We start from the raw sequence: 14,458 nt of genomic DNA, 5'->3' as shown, positions 1-14,458 counted from the left end.
AGATCTGGGTATAATGTTTTTGTCCACCTTTCTGTCTGCGAAAACTTCAATTTTTGAACCATATTTAGTAAACTTGAAGTTTGGAATTAATATTTTAATATTAATGCCCTGTTTTAAATTCTATCGGGAAAAAAAAAATCTGCATTTTTAAAAATAAATGCTAAAATTTTTAAGAACAAACGGAATGGCGTACAAGGTCATGTCATATGGCATACAAAGTCATGTCATAAAAGAAAATCTTTATTTTTTTCATGATGATGATGATGCATATTTTGTATCATTTTATCGATCCTTAATAATTTAGTAGTCCATCCTATGCACAGTTACATATGTACATAGGTATACAAGTACATAAAATTGTAACAGATTCTCGATCTCCCTTTCTCTCTTCTTCCTTACTGGAAAATTAAATTTGTATCAAAACCAAGGAGGGGGGGGGATGGTGTAAATATTCCAAAATAAATATTTTCTCTCCATTCATTTACAAGAACATTTATATCTTTTCTCAGACTTTGAATTTTGGAATTTGATCAGTTGGTATGTTGTAAGTAGTTAGTATTTTTTATTATATGATTGAATAATTCCCATCTCTCTGATTGGCTGAGATCCAATAATGTTAGAAAAATACTGTTATATTGACCTGCACGTGACCTTCCAGGTCAATATAAGGAATTATTTATTCTTCATTGGACCAATAGATAGGGAAATTCCAAATTGATGCAAATAGTTTTGGAAAGTTATTTCACTTGCACCTGACTTCCACTCATATGAACATAACATTAACAGGTCGAGGAATCTACCATATATGGATATTGTCGTCATTGCGCACAGAGGTGCTTACAGCGAGCAATCGTCCAATCCAATGAATGAGCCGAAAAGCATGATGGTCTACTACTGTTTATATTTTACTACAAACACGTGGGTCAGTCAAATTTAGGACGCGATTTGAAATGACTGCGGGAAAGTCAGCTAATAATTATTTTTAATGTTTTTGTGAAAAACACGAAGAATAGGTTCTAATTAAGATTTTCCATGCTCACATTAACAAACAAAGTCAATTTTCCGTGTTAAATAGTACATTGAAATACCGCTCACAAAGTCTTCACAAGTAAATAAGAGTTTTTATAACTTGATATTCGTAAATTTGCCATGCTACTGGTGTTATTCGTTGTTACTTTGTTATTTGTTTACTAGAAATTAAAAGTTAATTCAGTTATTCAGTTATAAAAAAAAAAACAAAAAAAAACATAAGTCTATTGCTGTACGTTTTTTTAATTCTCATGTACATTGATCATAGAACGTGTATATTGAGTAGCATACATGTATATATCGAAGTTGTATACGTAGTAAACAATTACAATACGTGAGTACACCTCAGAGTCGATTTGTTTTGGACCAGGGGATAGTCAAGTGAAATTTATACTGACTGATAGTACAGCACGGGAAAAACTGCCAGGCTATTGTCAACAAACGGACTTATACAATGGAGTAGAGAAAACCCAGATTTTACCGTTGTAAAACATTTGTATGTAAATGTGAGTATGGAACTAGTAGATAATGATGTACATATTATATTAAGTGTGTAAAATTCTTGGAAAAATGCATCATGTCTTTCCGAGAGCGATTTCAAAAACTGGCCTTTACGAAACGTACATGTAGTATTTTTTGTAGTAACCCATAATGCAACTCATTTAGCTGATTGGTCAGTTTGCCAGTCAGTTGGGTGCCTCATTTAGCATGTAAATTTATCCTGACGTCACAGAAAATAGTTTCCTCGACCTGATTAAGGCACATAGATTATTGGGTGAGGGGTGGGAGTGGGGGCTGCAGGTGGCCTGCCCCTCTCCCCACCTTTTGAGAATGTAAATTTTTGATTTAAATTTTAAGGATGAAAAATTGCAATGAAAGCTCCCCTCTCCCCTCGTTTATGGACCTTTACATCCCACCAAATAAAATTTTGAGTTGGGTGAATTCTTTTTCTTTTTTGGGGGGTGGGGGGGTGGGGGTGGGGGGCTAGTCAAAGATTTGTTTTCAGGTAAGTTGCCATTTTTTTCTTTTAATACCCCCTTTTTCAAAATCAATCCTATATATGTACTTGACATTTATTTTTTCTACATTGCACCTTAACTAGAATTAAAAATTCCAAAATAATACATTTGGTTGTTTTTTAACCCCGTTTCTATCATTATGTTTGGCTAGTACTTCAGTAGATGTGAACAAGTAAGATGGCATGGATTGCTTAATAAGTGTGTGTCATTTAATCATTGAATCATATAATAAAGCAATTATTGCTGTTTTTTTCGGTCAATACGATGATTTAGACACCTTCGAAGTACAATATTCACCTCGCCCTTATTGTCAGGTCTTTGTTTTTATACTTACTACGGATAACTCTTTTCTACAAGGTCCCTAAAAGTTAATGTAATTTTTCATTTAAGTTATCTTATTTTTTGAAACCGATCTATGAACTGCCGGTCAATAAACTGTGATCTATTGGACCAACTGTCGGTCAATAGACTGCGATCTATTGGACCGCAACGAATTTTGGAAAAAACCGATCTTGGTTTCGAATTTATATGTAACATTGCGCAGACGTCAATGGTAAACAATAATTTGAAACAATGCTATAAATAATGAAAATGGAATTAGGTAACAAAATAATAATTCAATGCCTGAGCAATTAATGGACGAGAATATTTTTCCCGAGGTGCAGGGAGCAGCTCAGTGTATTCTATTGCCCTCGGCTGTTGGCCTCGGGCAATAGAACACACTGAGGCAGAGCTGCTCCGTGCACCTCGGGAAAAATATTCTGGTCTATTGACTGCACAGGCATTAAGGTAGATCGCGGGTTTACTGTGTCTGAAAACATACGCTGAAAATTTGTCAGCTAAATCCTTTCGTTTCAAATTTTTCTTTCTGAAATTTTTTTGAGATTCGTCTGCGTGGTTATGTTGTAATTGTATTTCAAATGCACTAATGTTGATGAAAACAGGTGACACTATTTCAATGAAATTTGATGTAAAATATGCCTTTCACGCCGTTATATGCATTTCAAAACCATGCTCATAATATTAAAATGAAGCAGACGAATTTTATATTACTCAACATAATAAATGTGGAGTAAATTTAGAATCGATCTGTTAAAAAAAAGTAATATGTACTCTAGCTCAATTTCTCGAAAAAGAACTTTAAAGTTTTACAATTTTCCATCAAACATTGTATTTTCATCACGACGTTATATTACGTTAGTGCGACATCATTATTTTCGTATACCTGCGTGACCAGAAAAAAATATTATTTAATCAACAATTCACTCAAAATAAAGCATGTTATCCGTAAATTCAATTTTTATTGATTGATGATAATGTTCATGTATAAGTTGCCATACTTTACCCACAGCGTGGCACTATTTCAATGAAACACAGGAGAGAAGTCATATGATTTTTTTTCCCTCAATAAACTCAAGCAATGCGGAAAAATTCTACAAAAAAGGACGTCTTATCCAAGGGGAAATTTGGCCAATTTTGATCAGTTTAGCATGTTTGTTTTCAGCTTATGACTTCTAAATAAATCAAGTATTACAGTGGCGGATCCAGAAATTACAGAATGAGAGGGACAACTCTTGCCTTGACCCCACCCACCCACCCACACAACACTATCAGCAGGTCTACATGTAATGCGAATCACTATTGGATGACATACAAGAATAGATGGCAATTTAGAACGTACATATATTTTATTTCATGATGTTAACTACTTTTATTTCTTTTTTAGAATCGATTTCTACATATGATTAAAAACAAAATCACCTCAAAACTATATTGATGAACGCCTCCCTTGTTGAGAATTATCTAATTCATCACTGACACCCCCCCCCCCCACATGTAGATATGATCATACTATTTTTTTCACATAACTGTGCATGGCTAAGACAATAGTGTTGATCTTTAAAAATCAAATTCCAGATATTACAAATTCCAAGTGTGCATTTCATCAAGATAATAACTTTATAATAATGATTTAGAGATATGTAACCTTATGTGTAAAACAAATTAATATCTAGTCACGTAAAGTAGCATGTAGACTAAAACAAAACAAAACAAATTTTACAAAAGTACCGAATAAATCATCAAATAGGAGGGCAGGCGCTTGACACTCCGGCGCTGGATCAGCCTTTAATTGTATTGTATCAACATAATGACATCTTAGAAGGGTACACATACATGTATCATGTGAAGGACTACATGTAAAAGACTGCCTTGACCTCAACATTGCTGACACGCCATTCCGGGGGTAAGGGGGGGGGGTGTTGTTCAAGCTTCCACTTCGGGAATTTTAATCTGTATTAAACTGATCTGAAATAAACTAAATCAAATAACATAATTCACGAAACTGAGCCAGTTTGGTGTTGATGTCAAAGCAACAGTCCTTTGCCATTTGCGTTGTGGCGTGTTCCTGTGGACACGGAATTCGTTTTGTCGCACTTACTGATATTCTATATAGAGAATGGATGCCAATCCGTATTTTATTTTCACCAGTGCAAGAAAAGAGATATAAATGTTAATTGAAAAATACACACTCTTTCAATCCCTCTGCAACAATTTCAATTCAACTACTCGCCTCCCTGCCTCCCATTAATTTTAGTCCGTGCAGTATTTTGCAAGTGCGGGGACATCTTCCGACTTTTCTTTGTGTTGTGTTTTTTGTTTTAAAAACCAAGTTATTCAAGCTTGCTATTCTTTCCTGTTACACAAACTTTCCTTTATGTTCATTGCGAAAAGGTTTTGATGGTTTGTTGATTGTGACGCAATTTTCTTTTTAAAAAATGATGTAATTTTTTAATTCCGCAAAAATAAATTGAATGACAATTATATATGCAAAGAATGAGGAATTATTGCGTTTTACTTTGATAAACAGAATTAGTTTTAGCCCCTGAATTTTCCAACATAAAGAACACTCTTATTTTAGTTAATGATCCATCCTTTAGCTATAATTATAAATGAATAAATATTTTTACAGACTACACAAGCTTTACTGTATGTTTCATTTAATACCGTATACTGCTGAAGATATTTTTTGCTTGTTTGTAGTTTGATACGTAAACGCGATAGGCTTTCTACGTCGAATCCTATTGTGACGTCAGCAAACCCGCGATCTACCTTAAATAATTGTATAGCATAGGCGTCAAAAGAAAATTAAAGTGAGGGGCTAATTGAAAGTGTGTGTGTGTAGGGGGGGGGCTAAATCTTAAAAAAAAAATGTAAGCCCCAATTTTAACGCCTATATTATGTATATCTCAGCAAAAAAGTGGGAGGTTAAGCCCCCCTAGCCCCCCCCCCCCCTTCCCGGTTCCGACGCCTATTTATAATGTGGACCGAGGCACTTCCTGGTATCGAAGATGTCGAGTGTCATCCCTTGTTTTTTATGTACATTGAAATATGATTTTAAAAAAAACTGTGGATTTCAGTGATTTCCGATTTTTAATATAATTAGTGAATTTAAACACTCAATACACAAAATACACTATCCCGAAACAAAGCCTTTTTGACTGGAAGCAATGTATCTCTATAATATAAGTTACTAAGCAAAATGATCGAGTGCGAGAAGTTTCTTGGTGCAAAACTTTCCATTGATTAAGAACCGCTGTGTTTATGTCTTACAAAACAAATATCTGGTCAGATGCTGAAGACTTGTAAGTGGCAGATCAACATGCGTATATATTTCTTAATCCAACATCATGACCCACCCTTTTATTTTAAGATAAATTTTAGAGACATTTTATGTCATTAATTGATCTATTTTTAATTAGCTAGTTTATATAATTCAATATTTAGGTACAATGTATGTATGATATAATTGTGGGTCATTAATTTGTATATATATAATGTTGCGGGATCAATGTACAGTACGAGTATATTGTTGTGGGATAGTATATAAGTATATAGATATACGTATATATCCAAAAAAGTGAAAGAACATTGTTGGATATATACTGGGTTTAGGCAGTTTACGCTTTATAAACAGCGAAGTAGTCACCTTTTCAAACCTTCAGGGACCATTCAATCGACTGAATGGCAGAGGTTCATCCCGTGGGAGGATTAAAGCAAATACTCGAGACTATTTAGCGAGTAAAATGGTTAGTGATTGTCCTATTTTGAATTACTTGTTTTATTCAATACGTTTTAGACGTAATTTTTTTTGTTCCCAAATCTTTTATCTCTTTCTCTCACATAAATGTGTTAATATTATAAACACATATATTCCATAAATATATCTATATATCTATATCAATGTTCTACATGTACATGTAATGCATGTTTCGGATAATTATGGGTCATTTATATGTACATATATATAGATATAGAATATTGCGGGATCAAATTACAGGCAACTATACATCATTCCGGGTCAATATATTGATATAAAGAACATCGTGGGATATGTACAGTTGTACTTGTCTATCTATAAAATATTAAAATCACTGTTGATTTGATTACACTTCCCTAAAATCTTAACGCGTAATATTTTTTTTCTAAATAATCCTTGAGTTGTGAATGATTTTCTGCGACTTCATAGTGACATATTCCTTTATTACTTAAACTTCACGGTTCACATCAGGGTAACGCGCCTTCTTTATAGTAACATTTTAAAGTCATTATATCTTATAAAATGATATACTTGAAGCTTTCTTTTATATCTGAATAATTATAAAGACTTTAGGAAGAACACAACTATAGTACGATTAAAACTTATAAAATTATTTAACCTTATTTTTTTCTAGATTTATACAATGTATTACATTTAAAGCAAAAGCTCATGCATGGCATGGCATGACATACATGTAAATAAATAATGCGTTACAATCTTATAATGATTCACTGCAATTAGGCTATAAAATCTAGCTGCTTCCCATAATCCCTCCAATACTCATGGGGAAGTATATAAAAAATTGTGGGTCACGCGCGAAATTCTGCCAATCCACAGAGTGGTAAGATTTCATATATATATAATTGCATTGTGGGTGATTTTTTGAGTGTGTAATTATGGGTCAAAAAATTTTTTTTTGTAAAAAATGAAAATAGTAACTATATTATTGTCATAAACAAATTTTTAGGCACATGGTTTGTGGGTCAATATATAATGACCCATAAACCATCCATGATACCCACAACGTGAGTGAAAAAGACACAAAATATCCCACAATCCGCATGGCACAAAACTATATATATATATATATATATATATATATATATATATATATATATATATATATATATATATATATATATAAGCGGACAATTTTTCTCATGGGCCTTTGTCTCGTTGAGAGCCTACGTTTAATGCAGTATAAAATATGGAGATAAAGTTCAGTGATGAAGCTTAAAGTCCTTCAAAACGAAACTCATTTGGAGCAGAGAAAACACGGCACTCTCAAAATACATGTACAAGGGGTGGTATCATTGTCATGACTGGAGAAACGGAAAATCCGTAGATAATTCAGTGTTTTATAAAAGGTATAAACAATTAATACGAAAAACGTCAGTCAGCATTCGAGTTAACGTAAGTTTCTATTTGCTAACAAGATTATTGTATCGACTTTAGAACTTGCGAAATGTTGAATTTAAAGAATACTGACGATATGTAAAATTGTACACAACGCTGATAAGACTTGAAGTATCAGAATCGTGTGGTTGCATTACAATTGTTCAATGTTCCATTGTTACTTTTAATAATCTATATATTAATCTTATTTTCTTCATTTTTTTCCCAAAAAGTGGTTCTTCTGTCCGATATTTTTTCTCAATTAGAGAGCTACATTCCTGCAGCTATGTCAGAAGAGCCTTTTCTTTTAAGTTGATTCGAGTTCCATGTTAACGTAGTTTCCCTTATCTTTGGGTATATGCAAATCTTGGTATACATTAGCATAATCTTTTGATGTTGATTCGAATGTAACGTAGTTTCCTTTGTCTTTGAAGCCATGTAAACCTTTGTAATTATGTGAGTCATATCTCTGTGCTGCAGAATCATCCATGCTGGTAACATATGTCTGTGAGTGTCTTCTCCTTTCTATCCAGCTTCTTAAAATTCCTTTCCTTAGATATTAAAAATGAAAATTTACTATGTAATTGTGAAGTTTCGTAGAAAAAAAAATAGCCTAATGATGCAATAATTGTACCTAAAATTATTTTTTATCTATTGCTGCGATAAAAAAGAAACATTAACTCCTAGGTTAAAATAAACCACAGGAACTCACTATTATCTTTAAAATCGAGAGAACCAATTCAAATATACCAAAGAAAATCATAGAAAATGTAAGTACATGTACCGTCTTAATAAAACGACTAATACAATAAGCATAGCAACGAAGGCACAAGCACCGAAAACTGCGCCGATGATAAGTGGTTTCTCAGAATGAAGATAAGTACTCTCTCCTTGAAAAAAAAATCAATGTCTCAAAATAAGATAATTGTACAAAGTCTTAATTATATTATCATACGGACATCTTCTAATATTGAAGTTAAGAAGATTATTTTCCTTAGTTTGAAACTTTTTTTAAAATAAAAGATGCAGTATTTTTGACTGACTTTGATTACAAATTTCTCCATAATATGGTTCTTTGCATCCTTCTGTACAACTTCCATTAAATCTATCACAAGTATCATTAGCACAATTGGTACTACAGGAATGAATACAATTGGCACCAAAGGTTTTCTTGGGACATTCTGAAGAAATAACATTGGTTTCCTATATCTCAATGGAACATAATACAACATGAAAACAGTACCTGTTCATATATTTTTTTAACAACATTCAATCATTATCGTTTTAGGTTTTTGAAGCTTCTTATGAATTAAAATATTTCTACAACTAAAACCTGACTTACTATATTTGATATCAAATATGAAAAAGACGAAACTTCCACTTTCATGTTTTTCTAGGCACTGTAGGAAGCAAGTGATTTTCGAATATTTAGATATTGATAAGTGTCTGTAATTCAACTAAATTTACACTCAAGCGAGTCGATGTAAAATATGTACATGTACTTCCTTCACCTTTGCCGCACAATGGAGATCCCATCCAACCAGCTTTGCACATGCATGACCCGTCAGTATGTCGACATATCTCATTGCAGTTTTGAGAGCAGATATTAGAGCAGTTTTCACCAAAGTAACCAAGTGCACAAGCTACCAAACAAAAGATCATTTATCAAAAAATATTGATTTTAAAAGAGGTACTCTAAAGGGAACAATGATGAAACTGGTGGCATAAAACATAATTGCGATTAAAATAAAAATACCCCTATATGCATTACATTTGTTGCAAAATTCTCCAAAGTAACCATTTCTGCAACCATTACGACAAACCCCATCCACATGGTTACAGTTGATTTTATTACCACAGTGTTCACTACAACGCTGTTTACATCCTTCACCAAACCAGCCATGGATACATGCTATAAGGAGGAGTAAAGCGAATAGGCTGTCAATGGACACTTTCAGAATTTTTTATCTAAAGAAAATAATTTGAAAATAGAAGCATACTTTTATCGCAAAAATCTTCGGTGTATCCGGGTGTACATCCTGAGTCGCAATGACCTGTTTCCTTGTTACACGTTTTGCCATTTAAACAATGTCCACTGCAGTTGAAAGCACAGTTTGGGCCATAACGTCCATTACTGCAGGCTTTAAGTTGAAGTTTACAAGATCAAATGTTAAAAACTCAATAAACATTTAAACAAAACAAGAACACTCTCAACTTTAAACATAGGTAATCAACAATTATACAGCTTACCCCGACCAATATTGTTTATATTAAAAAATGTAAGGCATTTTCTCACACCAAACAAATTTTCTGGAAGTTCAATACAAGTTTGACCACCATATGGCTTATACTTGATTGGAGAATAGATTAACCTGCACCAGAAAGAAACCCATCACTCATCCAATATGAAGGTCAGTTCCAGCATCGGAGGCCAGTCCAGATGTATGCATTCCTAGATGCATCATACTAGCAAGTTTCATCAAGGTAGAGCGTCCAGTAACTTTAGTATGAACTTCTCAAAAAGCATTAACCTGTTTAGTCTTTGGAAAATGTAGGTATCCTGCATCCGAAGCAGCAAGTTTGGCAGTGTAATGTCCATCACATAAAGCATGGACCATGCAAGTTTGGTCAAGAATAGGACTTACAGTTAATTGAGAATAAAAATCTATTTAAAAATTCAAAATTCAACAAGAACGCCAACACCTGGGATATAGCTTTACCTAATCTTGACTTCGTCAAGATGAGCTTAAAATAATCCCAATACACATCATACTCTAGATGAATAGTTTTTGTCAACTTAAATTCATTCACGCACATGCGCAGAGAGAAACCTGAACGCATCCTGAGTGTAGCGAACGGTGATTAATGATTACTGGGGCAAATGCAGTTCACAAAAGAGCAAAAAAGGGGATGTTAGAAAGGGAATTGAAGATAAACATACAATAAATTCCTAACCTTTAGTTTAAAAAAATCAGATCATGGTATTTTATTCTATAACAGCAATAAAAGCAATATTTTTGAGTAATAGGTGTTTTTGTCCACCATCATACTGATGTAAAAAGTTTATACATAGCTACCTAATGAGTTAATTCTGACGATAGGTACAACCTAGAAAAACTTACATTCATTACACATTGGCTGTGTCCATCCGGAAGCACAACCTTCATCACAGATTCCTGACATAGAATTGCAGGTACGACTATCATGGCAATGACCGGAACACCGATATTTGCACTCTGGACCATAAGTTCCAGCTTCACACGCTATTTAAAAAAATGTTTTACGATTAGAGGACCAGTGTATTAAAAAGTCTTCAACTACAGCAAAAAAAAAAAAAAAAAGTCGAGTTCTTACACGTTTGGCAGAACTTTCCGCTCCATCCAGGCATACATCCCAGACATGTTCCATCTACAATATCACAACTGTTCTCTTGACAATGTTTAGAACAATGCATGTTGCACAATTTACCATAAGTCCCCCTTGAACAACCTGAAAGATATTTCAATACTAAAACACCTACATATTTTTAAATATAATAAGCCTTCTACTAAAAAAATGCAAATATGCTCATGATAATTATAATAAAAAAGTTAAAAACTTAGTTTAACACAAACTCGTATCACTGGGAAAACCAATTGTGATATTACTTGTAAAGGAAGAATAATTTTGTTGACAATAAATCACATTTTCAGTCATTGGTTGGATATGGACAAGGTTTCCTCATAGATTTTTTTAGAACTCTTGTGAAGGTATATTGGTACCAATATGTTATATTCTGGATATTGTAAGCCAACAAACAGAAATAATGTAATAATAGAATATTCAATTTGAGCAATGAATTTGAATACTGATAAAGATAACAATGTGTCTTGTACCTTACTTGCATGCTAAAGCGTCTTTATTAAAAGATTACAGTACCAACCAGACCCAACATTGACAGATAGCAGTCCAAGCGGTCCCAGAAAGCAGTCCCAGCAGTCCCAGTAGAAGGGGTTAATAATTTAATGGGCGGAGCTTAGTCATAACTGAGATTACACAGTGTATCAACAAACAATGTCAGTAATATAAAGGCAGTTGAAATTTAATGATGCACTTCTTTTTTAGGAGAAAAAAGTGTTAGACATTTTTCATGTACAGCATATTTACAATTCTTATGTGACAATGATTTCTGAATAATTAACTGCAGTATATATAAGAAAAACATACATATGTAATTATATATATAAAAAAGAGACTTTCACGCTCAAACTGTAATTATATCTGTAGTATATTAATTTGAAACCAAAATAGACCATTGTTTATTAAATTTTATTTATTTACAATGGTTACTGCGTATATTTTTTTTCTAGAAAATTAATCATGTGCTTAATAAAATGAATGGCTTATTTTTAGCCTAGAATTCAATGACTTTGAAATACATGGACATCCTACAATTATAGAGTAAGGCCGATTCCCATATTACTCCGTATTATGTTTTTCATTGACGTTGAAGCTTCTGAAAAATACATGTGTAACATGAATTTGATGACAGTTAATTCTTTATCAAATTTTGCTTACTAAAATATTCTGGCTATCATTTTCATTGACCTGTCGATATAATTTTTGTAAGAATCTTCTCGCAACGTAAAACAATTTCACTAAAATACTTCCTAGGCCCGTACATCAGTGTGCATGTACATGTAATTCAGGCAAGTGACTACATCTCAGATATTTAAGAAATTAAATAATCCTAATACATTTATACCATGTTTACTAAAACAAGAGGTTTGCAGTTTGAAGAACGAAATACATGTAAATGTCATTGTTGACCAGTATGGTCAGTTATGTGTAACACTGATACCCAAATAACGCGTGAACTGTCTGCTATTCATGCCCAAAGGCGATTGAAAACTTAGTGTTAACACATATTATACACCATGTACAGCTTTTAATCGGCCAGACTATGCAGTTAATTGTTACGTGTATTTTGTTTTCCTCAAACGTACACAAAATGAAATAAGAAATAAAACACAGATTTCGATATTTTCAACAATTTTTATTTTAAAATATAATTTTGTATATTTATTAAAACTTTGTTAGAAGTTAAAAATAAATCCTGGATCCGGGAAAAAATCAACAAGTAATTGCTCACGTTGTTTATATGACGGGAGATTATTTCATAGAAAAAGATTGTCCTTATTTGAATTAATTATTAAGTTTTATTTTGAAGCGGTAAAAAAAAGGCATTGATTTTTTTTTCCGTGATAGCTCCCTTTACAGTCTAAAAATAATCACTTTCCAGTGCAGCATATATATAGCTTTGAAAATTTTCTAAAACTTTAATGCCGTGATTGTGTCCTCCTTTGGGACATAGAAGAATGTAAACTTAACAGCTTTTATTAATTAATATATAAATCATTTAGTTTCAAACACCTGCATTTACGTTAAATACACGGATTAAAAAAAAAAAATCATTTTCTGACTTCTGTTTTTTTAAACTGGCAAAACAGCTTTTATTATTACCAACATTTAATTTATTTTTCTAATTAATTTTACATTGCAATGGTGCGAAATCGGCGGTTTACGTACGAGTACATGTATACACATGTATCTTTCAATAGCTACATGTAACAGTATTTGTTAATTTTTTTGGAAAATTCTTGTTGATTAATTTTCTTTTACAACTTCTCTGCTGAAAGTAAACAAAAACTACTGTACAAAATGAAACCTGCAAATTCAGAATACACAAGGGGCGGGGATTTCTTGTCACTCAGAATCATTTTCACGCATGGGTGAACAAAGCAGTCCCAGGGACTGCTGGGTTTGCTTTCTAGAGCAGTCCCACAGCAGTCCCACAACAGTCCCAGAGCAGTCCCAGAGCGGTCCCAGAGCAGTCCCAAAGCAGTCCCGGGGACTGCTTTCTGGGACTGCTTGGGTGTCAGGTTGGGTCTGGTCGGTACTGTACATATTGTATCTACAGTATGACAGACAGATGGGCATCATATTATACCATAAGTTTTTTTTCTGTTTTCAACCAGAACAGGTAAAACTAAAAATGTTGCACCTACATATAAGAAAACTAACCTTTAACTATTACTTCACATAATTCCGTTCCAATTAGTAATTTATATCCTTCGGGATAAACCATCCCATCCAAACGTTCGTTGTAAAATATGACACGAGACGCGTGTCCAGTACAGATTGTCATGAATTCTAAGGGAGGTAACTGTGGCCCGTCTTTGTAACACAGCTGTCCATCTTCTTTGTTGGAAGTATTAGAGAGATAGAGAGAAAATCCTGCAAATCGGCCTTTTTGTCTGTTCTCTACAAAGGAGAAATATATTGTCATTAAACCCCAGCTTGGTTCAGTACATGAAGTTTTGAATGCTTGATTTCTTGGGAAACGATGGAAACTTTATTCAAGGGTGACAAACTATTTGATTGACAAGTAATTAAAGATGAGACTGAAAAAAAGAAAGAATAGTAATGGATGCATATCCCTGCATCGAAGAAAGAAGCAGTAAATAATTACCTTCAGATTTTAACATTTTGCTGAAAAGAAGGCGGGTTGATATGAATTTTATCCAAACGATTTTTTCCACACTTAATTTATTTTACTCATCTTAGACAAAAAAATAAAAGCCTCAATCACCATTATAAGATTTTTCATACCAAATAATACAGCTAAAATTATAAGGAAAAAACGTTTTTATCAAACTTTAGACAAGAGTTTCATGTACCAAAAAACTCATCTTAGTCCCTTGGCCCTTTTCTTTATCAGATGTAAAAAAAAAATAAAATAATTAACCTTTAATACCTAGCTACATCGTGACATCACTCTAGCCTTAAGCTAGACAATACGTGTATAACTAAACCAAATATTACAAAAGATCTTTTAAAATATACGGCTGGCACATATGGAATAAATTGCGAGACT

At 33.1% G+C, this 14,458-nt stretch overlaps 1 protein-coding gene across 1 annotated transcript; it reads right to left on the bottom strand.

Annotated features, from left to right (window-relative positions):
• Positions 1-7,849: 7,849 nt before the first annotated feature.
• LOC133180144 (multiple epidermal growth factor-like domains protein 10) lies at positions 7,850-14,069 on the bottom strand. The gene is made up of 10 exons (XM_061314717.1): positions 14,054-14,069; positions 13,606-13,845; positions 10,897-11,031; positions 10,665-10,805; positions 9,543-9,683; positions 9,314-9,454; positions 9,054-9,185; positions 8,586-8,723; positions 8,327-8,432; positions 7,850-8,093 (listed from the first exon to the last, which is right to left on the bottom strand). Exons 1-10 carry the CDS (start codon positions 14,067-14,069, stop codon positions 7,850-7,852), a joined length of 1,434 nt encoding a protein of 477 aa, XP_061170701.1.
• Between the last annotated feature and the right edge of the window lie 389 nt (positions 14,070-14,458).

This window comes from Saccostrea echinata, unplaced genomic scaffold (assembly GCF_033153115.1).
Source record: "Saccostrea echinata isolate AGI-Se365-2 ecotype Australia unplaced genomic scaffold, CSIRO_AGI_Sech_v1 ptg000006l, whole genome shotgun sequence".
Classification (NCBI taxonomy): Eukaryota; Metazoa; Mollusca; class Bivalvia; order Ostreida; family Ostreidae; genus Saccostrea; species Saccostrea echinata.
The sequence above is the reverse complement of the archived record's forward strand: the minus strand, read 5'-3'. Positions and strand labels throughout refer to the sequence as shown.

Excerpts from the sequence above, each read along its gene's own strand:
- LOC133180144 (XM_061314717.1), bottom strand. Across the intron at positions 10,806-10,896 it reads CGGAAAGTTCTGCCAAACGT|CGTGTGAAGCTGGAACTTAT; the intron begins GTAAGAACTCGA and ends TTTTTTAAATAG. Across the intron at positions 8,724-9,053 it reads ATCTCCATTGTGCGGCAAAG|AATGTCCCAAGAAAACCTTT; the intron begins GTGAAGGAAGTA and ends TTATTTCTTCAG.